This window comes from Hibiscus syriacus, unplaced genomic scaffold (genome assembly GCF_006381635.1).
Source record: "Hibiscus syriacus cultivar Baekdansim isolate YM2019G1 unplaced genomic scaffold, ASM638163v2 tig00110987_pilon, whole genome shotgun sequence".
In the NCBI taxonomy this organism is placed as follows: Eukaryota; Viridiplantae; Streptophyta; class Magnoliopsida; order Malvales; family Malvaceae; genus Hibiscus; species Hibiscus syriacus.
In genome coordinates this window covers 569,684-592,636 of record NW_024062941.1, presented here as the reverse complement: position 1 = coordinate 592,636, position 22,953 = coordinate 569,684, and the positions used below count along the sequence as shown (strand labels likewise).

Below are 22,953 nucleotides of genomic sequence, written 5' to 3'. Positions count from 1 at the left end.
CCATGGGTAAGGAGGGCGTTGTTAAAATAACATCTATTAGAGAAACCTTTTCGAGATTCAAGAAATTACGATATAATAAGATGGTGGTTGAATTTGAATGACCGACATTGGCAGAACTACACAGGATTAAGAGTAGCTTAGGCCCCATCAATTTTTTTAAGTGTTAACTAATATTGAAAAAATATATATATATATATTAAAAATCAAATAAAGGAAAATTTACCCACCCTAAATTGAAAAGATTGTATTTATGATAAATAAAAAAAATACTTTAACCCTTGTCCGAATAAATTCATGATTCCGTCTCTAATGACCGAAATTCTTTGATGTTTTTTTCTTCAAAGAATGGTACATCTGAATTTGATTTGATTATTAATTATTTTCAACGAATTATACATCAGAATTTGATCTAGTTATTAATTATTGTCAAAAATTAAAAATAATGTATCTAGATTTGATTCGATTATTAATTATTTTCAGTTAATGAAAATTTTAAATTTGATTTGGTTATTAATTAGGGTAAGGTCACTAAAGTTTGAGTAATTTTTTGTTTTTCCCATTGAACTTTCAAAAGTTAAAAATTGGTCATTAACTTCCTGGAGAGCCTTTGGAGTCTATGTTTGATGATTCAGTCACTTTAGTAACTCTATGTTGATGAAGAAGCACCTTTTACACCGACAGAGTCCGTGTCTGAGGAGAAGATCGTGACAGTGGAGGAGAAGCAACCGGAAAAATCCAATCCAGAGAAGGAGAAAGTAGATGGAAAGAAAGCAGAAGAGGAAAGCCAAAGTAAGATGTACCCAAGCTGGAGAGAAACCAAACCCACCCCCCGACGGAGACTAGTAAGCCTGAGAGAACAACTACCACTGCCACTCCAGAACTCTCCATTAGAACATAAAGAAGAGAAAAAATCAATGAAGGTAGAAGCAAAAACCAAAGCTGAAACTGGTAAAAGCATGTAACTTGTCATTAATGAGTTAGAACTTCGACCACTATCTGGTGACCATACCTGTATCGCGTTCGATCTCGTAGATTGTATGCCATTTTTATATGTCCAAATTGTTAAAAACAAAACAAGCCAACAAAGAACCAGCTTGGGTAGCAGTAAAAGGTTGTGGCCTTTTCATTAGTCTAAGTCTCTCCATACTCTTTTTATTTCTGTTCCCTCATCCTAAAATGTAAATTCAAAGTTGTTTACAAAGAGATGAAAAAGAATTCGGTCTAAAGTCACTAACTCGAATAAGTCACTTTTATCCCTCATTCGGAACTGCTCGTGTCTTCTATTTCCATAGGAATAGATACCATGCATGCAAACCGAATATTTATCTTTGCTTAAATATCGTCTTCTAACAAAATGAGGCACCCATTTAATCCTACGTGTAAACTCATCACTTTGCTGATGTTATAGAAAATATGGTTTAAAACAACTTGGATTTAATTTAACAAGCCAACAAATAACCAACTTCCCCTTCATGGCTTTTGAAGACCCTTGAATAAACTGTCTTTGAGTAAGAAAATTGTAATATCTTGTTTAGTGTTGTTGGCCAGGTTTGGAAGGTGTCAATGAGTTCAGTTGATTCAATATAATTAAGGTGTGAAACGATCCAGACACATATAACTAATAAGTGAGGTTTACATATTCTGGTGTCGGAGTCGGTGCTGGTGTTGGAGTTGAGGTCAATGCAACTGGATCAGGAGGGCTAGCTTTTTCTCTATATGTGACAGAAGAGCAAATGAACAATGCAGAAGAAATTTGTTTTTTTTTTGTTGCTGCTACCTTCATTGAATTTTGCACTTCTTTATGTGAGGGTTCTCCACTTCTGACAGTGGACTAATTGTCATCGGAGGTGGCGGCTCTGGAATGGCAGCGGTAGTTGTGCCCTCAAACTTGCTAGTCTCCGCCGGGGGTGGGTTTGGTTTCTCTCCAGCATTGGGTGCATCTTTCTTTGGCTTTTCTCTTTTGCTTTCTTTTCCTCTACTTTCGCCTCCTCTGGTTTGGATTTTTTTTAGTTTTTCATCAACACAGAGTTACTAAAGTGACCGAGTCATCAAAGAGGGACTCCAACGGTTCTCCAACGTGGTGGTCAATGATCCAGGCTAGCGTTTAATGGTTCAGCTCAACTTTTTGTTACCGAGGTAAACAATTGTTAACATCGAGTCACCATTTTGTTACGAATAGATAATGTTAGTGATCAATTTGTAACTTTTATAAGTTCAATGGGAAAATGAAGCTTACTCAAACTTTGGTTACCATTCATGTAGTTTACCCTATTAATTATTGTCGAAACCTAAAAGTAATATTAAGGCATGTATCATTTTGTCGGATTTATTGAGATAATAATGAAATTGCTTAATGTCTAACACATAATCTTATTACAAGCAAATCGATTTATATGTGATATTCCTTTTTTTTATAAATATTTATTATAGTTTTACTATTACTGAAACATGCATACTTACATAAGATGTAACAATAACTTATCAAGTAATTTTAGTGGTAAAAACTAATACTATTTTCCTTATAAGTTTTGAATTCAAACAGTTATATCTATAAGGTGTGTATATCATCAATTAATTAAAAAATTCTTAACAGATATTAACTTATAATTATTTGATTATAATAATTATCCCGGATATTAAAAAAGAGTGCTAGGGAACAAACCTATTAACTTTGGATCATGGTAACTTTTCGAAATGTTAACTATCTTGTATTTTTATGGATTTATTATAAAAATATATTTATCTTTTAAAAAATAATTTATCATACATTTCGTCCTAAAAATTATAAATTATTTAATTCGTTATTAATGTTTTAGTGGACCATAAATAAACATTTTAAATGATGACCAATTTTATAAATTTATAGAACATAAAAGGAGAAAAAGAAAAAGAAAAGTAGAAGCCTAAAAAACCATTAATTATTGAGTTAGTACTATAGGTGCGTAAAAAAATTGGATTAGATTGATTCGCTTTGAAAATTTAGATATTTAATTTATTTTTAATTTTAATTTTAAGATATTTAAATTGGATATTCGAAAAAAATAGATAATCAGATCGGATACGAATCAATGATATTTCATTTTTGGATTATCCAAAAATCCAAAAAAAAAAAAAAAAAACCTTTCAAAGATTTTACCCAGACCTCTGTCCTCTAAGCCAACCTGATTTTTTTCAACTTTTTAATTAACTTTATATAAAATGTCCAAACTATATATTTTTTCTTATTTAAATACCTAAATTATTTTTCGATTAATTTAAGTGTCTAACGTTACAAATGTTACAATTTTAAATGTCTTGTATGTAACAACAATTAAAAATTTTCAATAAATGACATGTTATATTCTAGTAATTTAGAAAAATTATTTAAAATAAAAAAAAACTTAAAAATATATCTTCCTTTTTAAAAACTCAAAATCTTCAAAAACTCCAAACTTTGATGACTTTTATTCTAGTCCCTATACCTACGCCAGCCACCACATAAGGAGACGGCAGGGGAAGAGGAATAACGAGATTTTTACAAAAATCTGCATTAATCGACACTTAAAATAATAATATTTGTAACGTTAAACACCTAAATTGACACAAAAATAAACTTACTTTGGTATTAAGCCTTAAAATAGTTATAGATTTATAAATTATCTAGTTTTCAAGCCTTTAAAATGAGATATTAAGTATTAGTAGAATTATTCAAGTATGTTTTGATAAATATATAATAAAGGTATAGAATATATTGTATAAAGTTATAAAATATTAAATTTAAATTTAATTTTCATTTAAATTAAAGTTTATTTTCAGATCCATATATCCGATCAAAAAATTTAGATATCCAACTTTTCGGATCGATAGTGAACCAAATTTTTGGATATTTGAAAATGCACACCATAGTTAGTACCATATTTGTCCATTTTACGCCAGTTATCAATGAATAACCAATAGGAATCCTTCAACAGAGAAGGTGTAGAAGTACGGATTAAATATTTTCTAATATTCAGAAAAATATAATTTTTTTTATGTTTTTAAATAAAAATTAAAACTTGGATTTCTTTAGAACAAACTGATGGAACAGTGGTTTAAGAAACACAAGTGATTTCATTGTGTTGTAAACTTGAAACCTAAATAAAACACTGGATTTGGACATTGAAACCAAATACATTCAATATCATATCTTGAAAGATTATTAGATAAACCATCTGAACTACATCGAGACTCGGAAAATACAAATATGCTAAAGAGTATAGATAAATCCTTCCAACATTAAAAGGTAGATTGCAATAGTTAGAGGTTCTATCCCGAAAATCATTAAAAACAAGACGCTGAAATATATCGACACACTCAAAAACTGCTAGACGTTGAACATGCCCATAATCTACCCACACTATCTCATAGTACTAATTGTATGGAAATATAAAGCACCAGACAAGCACACTTACAGTTTCCAGTAGTAACCACGTGCAAGACACCATGAGAAGGTGTCATCATTTGCAAAGCTGCTAGCGAGGACTGCAGAAACAAAAGCATACAAATCCTAGCTTCAATAGTTGCACAGAACTCAGGTTGGAAGTATCAAATCATGTAAGGCCTTTAGGTAAAGGCCTTTAAGAACTACGTCAGAATTTCGGAAAGCACCTACCTCTAGGATCGTGAACGAGACCTTGAAGGACTGCGATTGACAAGCCTTGGACTCTTTGGGCTGCGGCGCACATGATCTCTCAAATCATGTTGACTCTAACCATTCTCCCTTGGACTTGGGGACCTCTGCTTGGTTCTGTATTCCCTGTCACCATGTGGAGAATGTGGAGAAAGAGACCGTGAAACAGATCTAGGTCGTCTGGGAGAGCGATAATCATCTTTTGCCCCGCGATCCCTTGACATGGATCTGGCCCGACTGGGAGACTGATAGTCATCCCTCACTGCACGGTCCTGTGAAATTGATCTAGACTGCCTGGGGGAGCGATGTAATCTCTCCCTCTCTGATCCCTAGCTCCAGTGTCAGGCGAAAGCAGAATATGTGAGAAACTAATAATTAACACATACAATAACTACCAAGGCAAACAGATATTTCAGTTCACATAACAAAATCAAAAGGCAGGCATAAAAGGTGTATTTCTTCTATTCTTCCCAAGGCAAACCTTCTTCCAATGCAATTTTTACTAGAATCCTCACACAAATCAACGGATTAAAATATAGACCTTTACCTGCACATTTCCAGTATTCCTGAACAAAAATATAACACTTGGATCCAAAAAAAACTGAGAATTAGGCTTTATAATGTTGTACTTGTTGATCAGAATCTGACAACTTCATAGCTCTCTTTGCCCCGACTTTCTAAACCTCATATTATCTTTTTCTTGTACAATGCCATCAAATCTCTACCAGTAAATACTTTGATTGGCTTCCTTAGTTTGAAGATGGTTCTTTCATTGACCAAATATAAGCTCTAATTTCTTTCTTAACTGGATAGTATATGAAAAGAAGACATCAAACTTAACAAATTTTCTCATGCAAAGAAGAAAAAGGAAAACACAAATTAGAAGCTCATATGCAAAAGAAAAAGATAAGATATGCTTGGGATACTAATCATCTCACAAACATTTTAGCTGGTCAGTTCATTCAACGGCAGCACTCCTCATAAACCGAAAGTCAAAAAACAAGACCGCATGCAATTTGTGGTCAATATCTGGTGAAGATGGGATTATGGATAATAATTATGGAGAAGCTTTGATAGAAAATCAAGATGTCCACTTTATGATCTCTTTAATCTTTATTAATCCAGAAGTCTTTAGGAATCTCTTTTCACTTTACTATCTGCATAAACAAGGCCACCACAGCATATATTCACAGAAGGGTATTGCATTATGTCTAACTGACAGCTATGATTCGAATCGAAAGTAAGAACAATAGAAATTCATAGTCGACATTTTATGCCATTACATATGAAAATGAGTTGAGTCATGCAACAAGAAGAAGAGCCATTTATTACACATTAAAAATAGCGCATAAAAAAATATGATAAGTAAAAAATTCAAACCTTGAATCATGCCTAGCAGGTGATGGTGAGCGAGAGTAAGCTGTGACCACAAGCAATAATTGATTTCACTTTAAAACAGAGAATTGTCCTCCAAAGCCATTACCTAGTAATGGGATCTATTAAAAAGTTGAGATAAACGAAAGAAGCATAATTTTTTTACTGACAGCGATATCGGCGTCTAGGGGACCTAGGTGGTGTTCTCCTGCTTCCCCTGTCTCGACCACTTTAAACAAAAGAAAGAATAAACAATAATTGATTACATCAGTATTTTATTTTGATGTGGAGAAGAAAGAAAATAACCAGGGGAATATACAAAAGAAAAATGTTCCTTGGCACCTCACACGGGTAGTCACACGCATTTCTTGGGGAGTTTTCCTATTCTCCTCAGCGAAAACAATTCTTATCTCACATCCGCCAATAACTTGACGGTTCATTCATTGTTTTGCTTCAGCTGCATCTTCACCATACCCAAACTTCACAAAGACAAAGCCCCGTGGCTCCCTACATATTCAAATAATTACTAAGTATAGTTAACAAGTTGGATACCTTTATCGGTACTAAAAACAAAATATCAGCAGGCCATCAAACGGATAGAAAACCAATTTCGGCAAAGGACATCATAATCTTATTAAGTTCTACACAAAGCAGTACAAACGTCAAAAAAGAAACAACCAAAATTGGACGCTGAAACATCAAACAACAAACACAGACATAAGGATATAGGAGCCGAGCAATGGCGTACCCTGTGTAATAATTTTTTGGCAGATAAACATCCTTCACCGGACCATACCGCTCAAACGGAACCCTAAGATCTTCTGGCCTGCGGGAAAAAAAACATAACTTTCCTAAATCTATTTCTCAATGAGGAAACTTCCTCCTACACAAATTTCAGTTAAAAAGCCGTTAAAATATAACTAAATTTTCAAATTTCCCCTCTTCTAACACGTACTCATGAGAAAATAATTCGATTAAATAAAACACTAAACAAAGTCACAGTTAAATAAAATCAGTGTCAATAAGAATGAATGAATGGGGCCAGAGATATAAATACCTAGCTTCTGCTCCGGTTCCGTTGCCTCCCCATTCCTTGAACAATAGATAAAACCCTAGCGCAGCGGATACCAAACAAAATATGAAAAAAGAGAGGATTTTTCTGTTTACCAATTCTTAGAGGGATAATACATTTGGGAGAGATATAAGTGAAAGGCAAAGCTAGATCAATAAAATTAGGGTAAATTAAGTGTTTAGTACTTAAACAATTAGTTTTAATTGGTTTTAGTATCTAATTTTTTTTTTCAAATCATACTTATTGTTTTGTTTTAGTACCTCGATGAAATAAAAATAAAACGTTATATATGATTTTGAAAATTAAAAGTTTAAGTATTAAAAGGAAGAAAACAAAATATGAAAAAAAGAGAATTTTTTTGTTTGCCAATTTTTGGAGGGATAATACAAGGGAGAGATATAAGAGAAAGGGAAGCAAAGAGAATTTTTTTGTTTGCGAATTTTTGGAGGGATAATACAAGGGAGGGATAATACAAGGGAGAGATATAAGAGAAAGGGAAGCAAGGGTAGAGCAATAAATTTAAGAGTAAACTACACATTTAGTACATAAACTATCAGTTTTGGTTCGTTTCAGTACCTAAAAATTTGAAAGTCTATGTACTAATGGATCAAAATTGATAGTTTAGGTACTAAACGCATTAAGTTTTTAACAGTGGATACTAAACTGAAACAAATATTAAACGTTATACATAGTTTTGAAAAAAATTAAAAGTTTAAGTATTAAACCAAAACTGATAGTTTAAGTATTAAATACATAGTTTACCCAAACTTAAAAATAAGATTAACTATGACCAGAGTTAATGACTCAGATGTTGGGCTTGTCTCAAGCTCGTTCCATTACGCCCAGTAATAACGCTCTGAAATTGAGGCCCCATTTGTTTTTGTTTCCTTTTCCATTATTATAATAAAATTTATTAAACAATAACTTCATCGCGTTGGATTAAATAAAATTTAATTTTAATAGTATTTGAATTCTTTAATTGTTTAGGAGTTTTTTTTCAACTCAATGTCTCTTAAATTAACTGAGAAAAAAAGTTAATTTGATTATTTAACCAACAAAATCGAATGTTGATTATCACGACACTGATGTAGAGTTCTACGATGTTAATGTGACATTTCATGATGAAAACTCCCTCTTACACCCTGTTTATATTTTGATGCTATTTTTGTTCAAGGTGTTCCTGGCATCAATAGTGGTGGTCTCTTAACGAACAAGTTCAGTAGGTTTCAGGATCAATGACGTTGCACCGACCTTGCAACACTCATAAGAAGAGGAATATATATGAGCAAAGCTTTGTGATTGTTCCCTTCGTTTTTTGTTAATGAATCACTCATGCATGCAAATTTTGTGGCTTGAATCTACAATTGTCAGTCGATAATAACTAGCGTCTAACGTAAGTTTTTAGAAGAAGGCTTAAGGGTGAGGATGTTTGTTTAAGAATTTTTGGGAGAGATCTCGATTTATTATCTCGGTCGTGAGGTTTGTCAACGCTCACCGCACCAAATGTTGATAGGAATAAATTGATCTTGACGGTTGAGACGGTTCATCCTTTATAATTTTGGCAGAGAGTCGCGGCCGGCAAGAGGACGATTATTGGCGAATGTTTTTTTGTGAGAGATAGTTGATCATGAATAAAAAGAGATTGGGTATGAATTGTAGAAGGTTTCAACCCCCATTCAATCATGATCGAGGGGTGTCTATAGTGATTGATGGTAATGTTCAAGGAAATACAATCAAGGTATGGAATTGACTCTTAATCAACCATTTTCACCAATTAAGAAGGTTTTGACACGGTCAAAATGGCTGACGTGACAATAAAAGAAGTCCTTGGAGGTGAGCAATAGATGGAAAATCCAAAATTTTCACGGAAAAGTCCTTGTAAATGGAGAAGAAAGAAGCAGGTGAGGATCGATTTCCCACATAATTATGCATTTTCTTTACTTCAAAGGTCGCATACAACTACGCCTTTGTATCTCTGACATTTCATGAATCTATCTTGTTATACATTAATACAAAGAAAATTGGTTGTTTAACCTTTTATAAATGTGTAAACGTACAGCTGCAGTTGTTATGGTGCTTCATTTCCCAATTATTTCATCTCCCAGCTAGCCCGCAAGGGCGTTGGCTGCAAGGGATATGATAAGGCGGCAAGGCATTTGTTTGGGGGGGGGGGGGGGTTAGAGGTTGGGTCTTGTAGTAATTTTAGAGAATCTGGGCTTTTTTTTTATAAATATAATAATATTTTTAAATTTTCTATTAAAAATGAAAGTTTCAAAACTTTATAAATATGACACATGTCAGATAACGAAATATTTTAACGGTTGTAACAGCCGAGACACCTAAAGTGGTAACGTTTATAATGTTAAGAACCTAGAAGAATCGTAAAAAAATTTGGGCATCTATTTGAGAAAAACAATATAGTTTTAACACTTATTTTCTAATTAAGCCATCCAAAAAATATACATCATCTACTTGAAACCTGGTCTGATCCGAGTTTAGGGTGACTTTACTTGATCCGAATCTAACCCGTCTTTTTTAGTTAAAACTTGAATTCAACTCAACTCGATCCGAGTTTAGGGTGACTTCACCTGATCCAAATTTGACTCATCTTTTTTAGATAAAATTTGAATCAAACCAAACACGATCCCAAACAAATATATTTATAAAAAATATTAATATTATTCGATAAAAATAAGATCTAATTGAAAAAATAAATAATATCGAGAGGTATTATTACAATTATCTCTAAGTATATAAGATATAATTACATTATTTTTTGGGTCGGGTCGAGTCAGGTATTTTCACCCTAAACTTAAACTCAACCAGACTCGAACACATCCAATAAAAAAAACTTGACTCTACCTAACCCAAACTCATACTCAATACTATATTTAAAGAAAAAACTGGACACAATAAAATCAAATTAGATCAAAACTTGTTGGATTTGAATGCCGTGCCATCCTTAACCACAACAACCGAACCACCTCTCAACCAAATTATTAACCCAACAACCCAAATTACAAAACCAATTTCAAGTTGTCATGTTTTACCCATCAGTCAACTCGACTTATTTAACGATTACCTAAAATTAACAAGAAAACAATCTATAATACATATTTTTGAGTTTTAAAATTTTCTAAATATTTAATAAAATATTAATAGTATTTTTATAAAATAAATTTTGAAATTAAATATATAAATCAAATCAATTGTTAAAATATATCAAAGTCATTTTGTTCAAATTCAAATTTTGTAGACTTTGAATTGTTTTGACAATATTTGATTAAATTCAAAAATAAATTTATATTTATTTATTATATCAAAATATTAAAATTCAGACTTCAATAAATTAATATTACAAAATTAATTTAAAAAAATTGTAGAACTCATACTTTTTAGATAAGAATAGCTTAAATAATATTTAATTCTTACTTTTCTAATATGTCAATTCATAAAGCAACATAAAATAAAATTATATAAACTCAAATAAATCACAAAAAGCCTCAAAGTAACACTGAAATCAAATCATTCAAACCCAAATAAGTCAAACAAATCTCAAAATGACATTGGAATCAAATCATATACCAAACCATAAATCACAATTGCACTAGGCATTGCTTCATATTGTATTTGGTGGAAGAAAATGTTGAGCTAAAAGTTGGGGAGAGGATACTTACGATTAGAGTGTCCGAGTTACAATAAGTGTTTAACAGATCCCAAAATGACATTAGAATTAAAACACATCACATTGTCTATCAGTTTCCGAACAATAATAAAACAAATTAGTTGAGACAGGCAGCATGCACCCATCACATTGTCTATCAGTTTCCTCCTCCATCTTATTTGCTAACACCAAGCAACGACCCATAAACATAACGTAACAGTTCTATTATCGAGCAACACTTTACACTTCATTATAAACCTTATAACTTTGCACCATTAGTGTTAATATGGTCATTTACCCACTTTCTATTCATGTTCATTTATTAGAATGCACAAGTAGTGCCTATACGGTAATTCATCAACTCATGATGAATTCTGTGAAATTGCACACATAGTGCCTGTACGGCTATTCATCAACTCATGGTGAATTTCGTGGAATTACACACATAGTGCCTGTACGGATATTCATCAACTCATGATAAATTCCGTGGAATTGCACACATAGTGCATGTACGGGCAGTCATCAACTCATAATGAATTCCGTGGAATTGCACACATAGTGCCTGTACGGCTATTCATCAACTCATGATGAATTATGTGGAATTGCACACATAGTGCCTATAGTACACTTAGTACTGATATACCATTACAACATATGTTTTAACAAAATTTATATATAATTCCTAATGAACATGATAAATGCACTCACATAGCTTTTCCCGCTATGTATCCAAAAAGTAAGGTTGATTACTCCAGTACTTTGTCTTTGCCCTTAGTTTTGCTAGTCTCGAGAGCTTGGTTTCAATCTACTCAAGCATCCATTTAAAACATGTACCATACCCAATGTTAGTATATTTTCTAACCATTATACTTAAACAATATTCAAAAGGACATATCATTAACTTTCTATAACAATATCAACCTATGTTTAACATTTCTGACTCCATAATATCAATACCCTTACAGTGGTATCGATACTACTATACTATGGTACCGATACTCTTCTATGGTATCGATACCATTTTTTCATTCTGTTTCAAAATGGTATCGATACCTTCCCTTCGGTATCAATACTCCCCCTTCGGCATCGATACTGATTGAATCAATATCAATACTACATAGCAATTTCATCCTATTTTTAGCCTGTAGTATCGGTACTGTTTTATCAGTACCGATACCCTTACCCAGAATTACTAGTTTTCAACCCGATTATCACCCAAATGGGGTTAACTTTCGTTATAAATACATCATACAAGGCTATTAAACTCTTCTTTAACTATCCATACTAACATTCCTTCATTTAGTCTCTTAAAACATCTAAAATCTTCCAAAAACAATCAATTCTAAGAATCACACCACTTTTCCTAATGTGTTCTTAATCCTATTCAATGTTTCTAATCTCTCATTTACCTCTTTGACAAGCCAAATCTACCAGTAAACATCCATAAACACTCATATTTTAACATATCACTCAAACACCCATTTCCTTCAATCTCTATTATCTCATCCATAACTTAGTTTTGATCCCCTTTAATCCTTCCTTAAGCTTCTAGTATACTCAATGCTTCAAAACCCAACCAAAAATGAAGAAATAAACTAGTAAACTGAAACTTCCTTTGAGCTATGGAGGAGAGTATGCACGGGAAAGAAGAAGGAAAGGAGTTGACCAAATTTACTCCCCTTTTCCCCTTACTCTATACTTTAATACCTTAAAAGAAATGAAATTTAAATTCATCCAACTCCAATTGACCAAAATGTCCTTTTAATCCTCAATTACTACAATTTATTTTAAATTATTCTTCCCAATTCATTCTCATCTTTTATCAATTAATCAAATAGATTCTCAGATCTTAAATCCTTTCAATAAAGTCCCTAATTCAACATTTGGGGCATTACACCAGATCCACAATTTCCAGGTCCAACTCGGGTTCAGGTCAACACCAGTTTCGACTCGAGTCGGTTTCAGATCGCCACAACGCATGTCAAAAATAGTTTTGACTCTAGCCAATTTCAGTCAGTTTTATAGGCCGTGTCAACTTTTTGCACCCCTAGTGGCTGGTTGCGCGAGGTGGGGGACGAGGTGTGTAGGGGGATTTTTTTTAAAAATGTTTTTCAAATATATATTTTTTAAAATAATTTTTTAAAAGATTATAAATGTAACGTGTCAGATAACTATCAAGTTTAACGACCGTTACGACGCAAGCACTTAAAAGTGTAACGAAGAAAACGTTAGACACTAATTTGAGCAAAAAATCCTTTAGGCACATAAACTTAACAAAAAATATAGTTTGGACACTTATTTTTTTCATTAAACCAAATAAATATTATTATTGAATCAAATGGAGTAAAGTAAATACAAAATTAAAATATATAAATGAAATTGTTTACTCGTACATAGACATGAAATTGGATGTGCGAAGATGTTGAAGCTAGTATGAATAGATTTCTTAAGACATATTCATCCTCTCCTTAGTTCTTTGAGTAAAGTTAGACATCAGCCTCTCAGGATACAACAAAAAACGACCACAACAATAAACACAACAACAATGACCAGTCGAACATAATCTTACATTTCTCAATCACTAAAAAAATGATTTTAAAAAGAATTTTCGAAGTCTTTTCCTTTTCCTAAATTGTGTCTCAACTAGTCTTTATATAGTGACGAGGAAATGAATTATAAAGTTACGACCATTTGATGAAAGATTACTATCATTTGATGAAGAGACTTGACCTTTGTTGAAGAGAATTGTTGAAAAACTAATATATATATATATATATATATATATATATATATATATGATTGAAAGAATGTAACTTTAAACCAAAAATTAATAAGTCTATTAATCAATAATCAAGTGATATGATTTAATATAAATAATATATTAAAATTATTCAGTTAATCGATTATTTTTTCAATTATTAGATGAAACTTGATTTCATGGAAGAGTAAGAAACATAATATGATTTCATGGAAGAGTAAGAAACATAATATGATTTCACGATCAAGTTCAGAATGATAAAATTATGACCAAGTTTATGTATGAAATCACGAGTATAATAACTTTTTAATGAAATAGGAAATACAGCTTCAATTCCTACAAAGTTATGGTGTGATAATTAAATTACACTTCACGTCATTCCTAATCAAGTCTTTCGTGGACAAACTAAACACATTAAAGTTGATTATCATTTTATATTTGAAAACATCAACATGGCTAATTATTGTTGATTTTATGAAAACTGAAAAATAAAAAGATATTTTCCGAAAAGCTTTTAGATCCAAATTGATTTATTGTTTGATTATATGAAAACCGGAAATAAAAAGATATTTTAGAAAAGCTCTCAATAGGATCCAAATTGATTATCTATGTAACAAGTTGATCATGATTAATATTTATAATCCAACTTGAGGGAGATTATTATATATCTTTTTTAACAATTTCTACTTAAGGGCGGGGAGGGGAATTTTGCTCCTAATGAGTATTAAATCCACAACCTATTGGAGAGGAGAGGTATCAACTGAGAATTTTTACGCATCTGTTCTAGAAATTATTTACAAGTTGTTACATATTTATAGGCTAAAATGTAAGATATTGTGTTTACCTATCATTTTAAACTTTTCCAAATCAAGAGAAACATAATATTTTCAAAATTAGCATAATCACCAAAATATCATACTCATTCATCAATCTGTTATGAGCCTTAGAGTAGGATATAGTCACGGGTCTAGACATGGAAGAATTTATACTTTGACCTATGGTTAATCAGAGAGGCAGATTCGTCGTTGACAGAACCCCTTCTACAAATAAAATTTTTCTTAATAGAGTAATTGCTTGTCTTCTTTATTCAATATTGGCAGTCTTTAATAGGAAGGAAATAATCCTAACGGAAATAAAATAAAGATCTCTAACATATAGGATCTTGACTAGCAAGACTAAAGTTATAAAAGAAAGATACTAATTTAATAGAGGAAACAAATAAAACTCTAATTTACTGCCCTCTATATATTTATTGCCTTTTTTTCTCTGATATTTCAAATAAGGCATCCACATCACAATCTTGCAAAACCATGTTCCAAAAGTACCAAACAATTCAAATGTACCAAATAGACCATATTACACTGTCCTTTTCATGTTACCCTTATGCCACATCATTTAGGAAGTAAAGATACTTATTGCAATTTCGGTAAGTAAGCCACATATCTCTTAGCTCCTTTAACCTCTAATTACCTACGCATGAAACGCCACATGGCAAGCTTACAAAAATTTAATTTGCGCTCAAGGGAAAAACATACAAATAATAAGCTACAAACAACTCATAAGTGCATTGTTCATGTTAAGCCACTTCAACCATCATGCAAGCCGGACCATTTACCATATGGATGAATCAACACCTATGGTCTATGTTACAAAATATGTTCATTTATCCTATCATATATATTCTACCATATTTATTTCATATTGCTTTTAGTTAAAACCATCATGTAAGCATACTTATACAGAAATAATCTTCAAATAGCCCAAGTAAAATTTATGGACTTAAGAGGATACATAGATTTCTTACCTGCCCTTGTGCTTGTATAAGTCAAGGCTTGGTTTCTTGTTTGAATCTAAGCTCTAGTTTATGTATGTTCATGTGCCAAATAACTCCAAATAGTGTAGCTAAGCTAACACCTCCTAACACCATATATGAATCATGCATCATGAAACTCCTAGAAGACTTGGTCAACCTATGATCTAATACATATATGAGAAAATCTTATGACATACCAACTATATCCAACGATTACATATGCACTAACGTATTCGTGTGTTGATGTTTAACCAAGTTCATCACCTATCATGTTCATGTGTCGTACTCCAACTATTACATGTGAATTTGTCACACATCATATCATCATCATCATCTACTCAAACAACACACCAGAACTAACAACCATGTGCATTTACCTTCTTATCAAGCCAATTGTACATCAACCATTATTCGCTTTTAAAACATTATAAAATGGAGCTTATATGCCCTCCCAACCAAAAGCAAAGAGACAACCACTCTTTCGTTTTTCTTATCGAGAACTAATGGACTTTAGCTTTCCCTTTGTCTTTTGACTTCGATATTCCAACTTTCTCTGTTTCTTCAATCACAATTAAGAATCACTCAGTAGACCTCATTTAAACAGCAAACAAATGTTAAACAAATGCTTAAAACACCTACACACAGTGACATTCTCTTACCAACTCTTCTATGTCTATTTTGATGAAAACCTAACTAAACTCATTTCTCTGATTTGATTTACTAATTAATCACATCTAAATAACTTTAAGAGTGTTTGTAACCCAAGGTTAAATCCTAATCTCAGATTTTACTATAACAAAGAAACTTTATTTTCTTTATAAAATCCCTTTCGTTTTCTACAGATCTGATTAGTATGAGTGGATTTAATGTTTTAATCCTCTTTTTCACATTAAGAACTCACTAAAAATATTTTAAAATCAACAAAAACCTGTTGAAACAAAAAAAATCGCCATTAAAAGTCAAGTTTTTTTAAGAAAATCTTAAATGAAAAACATGAGGTCTCAATTTAAAGATTAAAAATAAATTTTAAAACTTAAGATGGATTAAATATCAAATCAAAAGAACACAATTACTTGGAATTGAGTTTTAAAAATCAAATTTAGGAGGATATCTTCAAAAACAAGAATTTAAAAAGTTGAAAAAAAGGAATAAAATGGTAGAAATTGAGACATATTGAAGAGGTTCCAAGGTGTGGGTGATTTTATGATGATTTTGGGCGTTTAAGAGAAAATTAAGAGAAATTGACAGAACTATCAGATATAGAGAAAATGGAAATGAAAAAGTAACAACTCCAATTGTTTTTGGTCCAAAAATTCACTTGTTTTAAAAACTGATTTAATTGTTCCGTAAAGATACCCCTTTTGCCTACTTTATAATTTAGTCCATGCTCACAATTAAAACTAATTTTGCAATTTCTTTTCAATTTAATCCCTACTTTAAAGTCTGATTTTTATCCTAACTAATCCGAAAACATTTTCCAAGTATTTCTTACCCTTATTACCTTTCCTTTTTCGGTAATGATTATTTTCAAAGTTAATAATCGACTAATCTACGATAATCCTTTCGGTACTTTATCAGAATTTCATACTTTCAACAACTAACCTCGATTCTGGGATGTGACACCTACCGTCTTCATTGACATGTTGCTAGAACCCAAAGCCAGCTTTGATGCTAAATATCACAGTCAACAATAACTTACAAATTAAAGTACTGTCAGCTTCTTGATTCGTCCCGTTGTGTCCTATGCTTTAAGAGTGTGTTTGATTCACGAAATGTAAGATTATCAGTAAGAATAAAAGATTACCAAAGTATAAGATTACTGAGAATGTTACATTACTGTGTTTGGTTGGTTTGGTAGGAATGTAAGATTACAGTGTTTGGTTGAAGGAATAAAAGATTACTGAAATGTATATTTTACTAAATTGTCATTGTTCTATATTTTTAACAAGTGAAATTCTAAATATTTAAATAAAAATTATTTATATAAAAATTTTATTTGTTGATAATATATTACTTAAGTATTTAAATATATCATATATTATTTTAATTTTAATTAATATTAAATTTTAAATAATTTATGTAAAAATATATTAAAATTTTACATCAACATTTAACTAAGATATTCATAATAATAAAAAGATGTAAATAAAAATGTTTATAATTTAAGATATTTTAATTAATATTAAATTTTACATAATTTATGTAAAAAATATTTATATTGTGAAAATTCTTCATAGATATTCATAATAATAAAAATATGTAAATTACTTTTGTTATCTAAGATATAATATTTATTATATATTCTATATACAATAATTTATTTATTTATTTATCTTTTATATTTATACTTAATTCTGCATACTTTATCATTATTATTTATCTCATGAATTTATATTACAAAAACATAATTCAAATAAGTAAAAAAATATAACACTAAAAATTATATTGTCTATAATTTTATATTTTAAGACAAATTCTCGAAAATTATGCTCTTTGGCCTTGAAGGGTATGCAGACTCAACTTGTTTGAATTCAACCTGTCCTACGATATTATCCAAAACTTCCCCTTCCATATTGTATAAATCAATCTTCGGGACTCTTTTTACCACTTCGGTTATACATTCTGCAGTCGAACATGCTTCGAACAAGGGCTTCAGCCTTCAAGTTAGATAAACAAGCACCAAGTTATCTTTCAAGGAAAATGAAGCGAAAATAACATAAAAATTGAATGAATTCTCTTTGAAAGTGCCTGCAGTAATACATATGTTTAAGAATCCGAGAGTTCCCGAAACGAACAACAGATGTTTTGCAAATTTGCAATGAAAACCTTGTACAACCAACACTCACTCTTTCGAGATTTTGAGTGAGATCAATAAAGGTAACCAAATAGTAACATACATGGTTCACATTGCATATGTTAGAATACAAAGTATGGACATACATTAGAAAAACAATGCAGATACTTGTTGCAAAATCCAGTTCTATACGTGGATCAAATGAAACGAACCATCACTAAGTTATCATCGATTTCCCGAAATTTGGTACACACTTTAGAAAATACAAATGGTGTAACTTCCTACAGTAAGGGACATAATCTTACTAAAAGATTATGTTACCATCCAACTCCCATGAATTAGTGCCTTATATAGCCTGTAATGGACCAATAAGACTCTTTCAGCAAGTGAATTGGCATACTGAGTAACTGTCAAATTCAAGCAAACCGAAGGAAAGAAACAACATTACCAAGTACCTGGTAACCACAGTTTAACAGCATTTAGAACGGCTCAACCCCATTCGAATACCAAAACAATGAACTACCTCTTTCAAAATTTACTCAAGTTCTGATTTAGATTTTGCTAGCTAGAGTTTGGAAAACAACATCAATAGACATCTTGTAGTACTAAATCTAAACTAAAAGTACTTAAAAAGGGATAGAGGAAATAAGAATTGACGAGGTTTACTACTACCGATAAATCACCATTTTAGTTGAAGGCATATAACTAAATTGGAAACGCACGGGACCTCTTCAATGGGAAAAAAACATATTAAATATGCTTTGACTAGTTTCCAACCTACAGACTAGTAAAATATTTACCTGCAAACATATGGTGTCACAAAAGGCAGTAGATCCACAGTTGCCATCATCTCCTTTCTTCACTAGTCTCGGAATAAGATTTCTGAAGTACATTTCCCACACTTGGTTATTTATGTTTATTGAATCAGCAATGGGATGTAGTACCTGTTTGATTGACAGAAAACGGCTCCAATGTGAAGTTAAAACTTAAAAACTTATTCCCCACAGTAAGAAAAAAATCCGAATGTCCACAAATTTACAAATATTATGAAGAGTGGCAGATAAAGATCATGCGCAGAGGATTAAATTTTTGGAATAGACTGCCGCACAGGATAATAAAATATCAAAAAAGCAATCCTCTCCATAACAATTCAAGTGTTATATTATCGTGATGATAAGAAAACGGAATCAAACTGAATCATCACTCACAGATAAGAAAAAGCAATCATTCACTGAATCATCACTCAAAAAAGAACAGATTACTTGGAAATTTCAATTCTATAACTGTTATTTAAAGCCCAAAAATCAAATCAAAACAAAAAATTAAAAAAAACATGGAAGAAGAAAAAAAAGAGAAAAACGAATTCAGAATTCGAACCCCAACATCTGTAATCTATTAGTACAAAAGAGAAAAAATGTTCGATCCGTATTATAATTGAATGCCTAAAAGATTCAAGGAAAATTCCACATATAGATAAAGAGCTTGAACATAAAACTGAAAAGAATGACAAAATTGTTCCATACCCAATGTGTTGCTATTGAATCAGCTGCTCTTGGTCGCCATGGCTTTGCAAATCCCATCAATCCCTTTGCAAGTCAAGAGAGTGAAGTAAACGGTGAAAAAGAACATGTATTGGGAGTGGCTCGAAGGCCAACTGTGAGAATCACACATTTCTAAAAGAACACATGTTTCGGGCCGAGCTTGTTGAACGGATTTTTTGATGAGTTCGTTGATGAACTGAGATTTTACTAGGCCTAGTGCAAAGAACATTACTTGAAGCTCTCTGTGGAAAATGAAATGAGAAACGAAGCCACCGAGGGAAATGAAAACGGGAACCAAAGAAACCCAGACTAGGAAATGAAAACGGGAACCAAAGCAGTAATGGACAGCTCAATCGAAGAAGAAGAAGATTTTGTTTTGCAAGCGGGGAGAAGGGTATTTCAGAGAAAGGGGACGGGAATAAACAAATACCTAAGGGAGACGGGGATTAACATTCCCAGTAAAACAGGAAAAAGATACCACTGTTGGTAATCAGTTTTTACCCTCATTTGGGAATGTGGCCATCCAAACGTGGGTATCTTTAACCCGGAAAAAAAGATTACTCCCAGGAATGAAATATTCCATGAACCAAACGGGGCCTAAAGGTACAGTGAAACACTTATATATCAATACCAACTCTAACACATAGCTGATATGGAATCCATGACTCCTCTCTAGGATCATAATACAAACAATACTCACGTTTTAGCCAACAACATTACTAAAAGGAAAAAAAAATTCCATGGTTGAAGAAAGTTTACATCCATCTATTGCTATTTTAAAGCATGAGTACAATGTAGAAAAACTTCAGATTTAAGCTGAAAGTGAAACATTAGCAATCTATAAAGATTATGCATGACAAAATTGGAAAATTCCCAAGGGATATGTTAACCAAGCTAAGTGCAAAGCATTAAAATACATGTATTTCAACTGCATGTGTGAAACTGTAGCATACGAACGTAAATTTATAATCCCAAAAGAAAAAAACAATAAATAACCCACCACAGAAAATGCAGCAACAGATACACTATCATGAAAGCATGTAGTTTGCCTTTTAACATACATTGCAGCTTCTCTTACAATAGCCAGGAAGCTCTGCAGTTCCGATCATATATTCTCGGTTCTTGGTACACTCGCCAAGAGCAGCCCATCTCTCACAACTCTCGTTCAAATCCGTGCAGTTGCCACCAACATCCAAATTCTTGCTAAATGAATCAGCATGAATCCATTTTGTTGCGGACCATTTATCACCTTCAATCACTGGGCAACCAGCATGGGGACTGCCTGGGCAACCACCTTTGGTCACATTTGTAAGATACATCAATACAGCTGCAATGCGGTGTCCGCCTCTAGCAATATTCACCTTGTCAGAAAAGTAATCATAGTGAGGATCGTATTTTCTGCCCAAACTCATATCTCAACACCTGTATGTCTTCCCCATTTTCTGTAAATGAGAAAAACTGAATTCATGTTATTATGTGCTTCCTTAATTTAACTACAATTGCTGTTTTTTATTCTTCCAACCCTCAAATAATTATGTATTTAATTTATATTAATGTATACACAGGAGATTTAACAGCCAAAGAGTAGCATGAAGCTCTAGGATGATAACATTGATTTCGATATTGGTATACTGACAGGTTATGAAACATAAAAATCAAATTCCAATAGCATAAATTAGCAATCCAGATATATAGTTCCCAAACAAGTAGAAATGTGCAGAAGTAACTCCTTTTATCTTAATGTATGACATTTAACATCATGCCTTCATCCCACTTCATACTTACTAGTTAAGTAACTTATCTTTAGATAAGGAAGGTTACATGCATTCAAATTAATGGGTGCAATCACAGTAACATAATCAAACCAAATTACTTGTTTAATTGCAACCTTAAACCTTGACTACTTTTAACATATATGTCAAAATCCCATGACCTATCATTGTGGTTTGCAAGAAATACTGACATCTAATGTCACGACGAACAAAGTAACATGGTCTTGGTAGACCCCTCAATTAAAATATAATAAAAGGTTACGATCAAGAGAGAGAAGCTTGGCCAAAGTCTTCTTGTGCATTTGGTATAAGAACCTTTTGGAAGAAATGTCCATGTCGAAATCTTGTCCTCTATACCAGAAACAATAGGATCCTACAAAAGAAAAAGGAAGAAGAAAATGTAAAGACCATCAGTAGGTTCAAATATCCAATAATCAAATGCAAAACCATTGCAATGTTACAGGTGCATCTTGGTTGGGGAGTGGACTGACTATACTATTAAGTATTATCAGATCAAACTCTTTGGACCATTATTAATATATTTTTCTCATCAAGATATACCCTAGTTTCCTGGACTCTAAAATGAATGTGGAATGTATATTCTCAACCTTTTTCCAAGTTTTTACATACATCGGACAATCATAAATCATCCCAATGCCCTATATATGCTGAACAGGCGAGCACAAGTGTAAGACACATATTTAAGAGAAAATGAAGAGTTCGGGTAACATAGGATAATATACCATAAAAGCCAAGCCTATATATAACAACCCTAAAGCATAAAATTATCCATGGCATTATAACATGTAGTACAGCTTAAAGCTTTCAAGGCCAACAACTTAGACTTCAATAATTGGGGAAAATAAGATCGAGAAAAAAACAACAACTATAACCTACGAGAGTGGGATAAAGAGCGAACCTTTTCCTTAGGAATAAACATCCTGAGCTCGTCCGGACTTCGGTAAGCCTGCTTTTTCCACTAACATTATCAGCAACCGCAGATCTCTTTAGCTCTGATTTTGCCTATAGTTCAAAAAAAGGAAAAAATAACTAACATTAAATGAATTCAAATTTTGAAAAATAATGATGAAAAGTCGGAAATGAATTTACTAGAGAGATCAAATGATCGCATTCCAGGTCCGTCAAGAAGCCTTCAAAGACAAAAGCCCTGCAAAAGAAGAGAAATCAAAAAGAAAATCAAACTTTTAGTAAATACTTGGTCCAATTCAAAAGAGATCAAGAGAGAGAAAGTGACCTAGGTTTCCAGGAAACTTGTTTAACTTTAGAAGGATTGATAATGGAGCTTTGAGGGGTTAAGAAGGAATCACATGATTGGTACAAGATTGAAGCGATTAAGAACAGTATCAGGAATTGCAGAGGATAATTCCTTGCAGAAGCCATTAACTGTTGAACCTTGGATCGAAAGGTAAGGAGAAAGAAAGATATTTTCCGGGAAAGAACTCACAAATTTTTCTTGGGAAAGAAAGAAAAATGATGGAAGTTGCTGATCCGAGTCT

General features: G+C 32.2%; 1 protein-coding gene and 2 pseudogenes across 1 annotated transcript; all 3 read right to left on the bottom strand.

The window, feature by feature from the left end:
• Positions 1-4,595: 4,595 nt before the first annotated feature.
• LOC120148777 lies at positions 4,596-8,428 on the bottom strand (annotated as a pseudogene).
• A 9,382-nt stretch (positions 8,429-17,810) lies between these two features.
• Positions 17,811-20,689, bottom strand: LOC120148805 (chorismate mutase 1, chloroplastic-like). Its single transcript, XM_039161813.1, has 4 exons — positions 20,665-20,689; positions 19,647-19,709; positions 18,924-19,067; positions 17,811-17,986 (listed from the first exon to the last, which is right to left on the bottom strand). Exons 2-4 carry the CDS (start codon positions 19,701-19,703, stop codon positions 17,912-17,914), a joined length of 276 nt encoding a protein of 91 aa, XP_039017744.1. The 5' UTR covers positions 19,704-19,709; positions 20,665-20,689; the 3' UTR covers positions 17,811-17,911.
• On the bottom strand, positions 20,475-22,948 carry LOC120148804 (annotated as a pseudogene).
• Between the last annotated feature and the right edge of the window lie 5 nt (positions 22,949-22,953).

Excerpts from the sequence above, each read along its gene's own strand:
- LOC120148805 (XM_039161813.1), bottom strand. The coding sequence starts at position 19,703 with ATGGGATTTGCAAAGCCATGGCGACCAAGAGCAGCTGATTCAATAGCA. Across the intron at positions 19,068-19,646 it reads ATTCAATAGCAACACATTGG|GTACTACATCCCATTGCTGA; the intron begins GTATGGAACAAT and ends TCAATCAAACAG. Across the intron at positions 17,987-18,923 it reads GTGACACCATATGTTTGCAG|GCTGAAGCCCTTGTTCGAAG; the intron begins GTAAATATTTTA and ends TCTAACTTGAAG.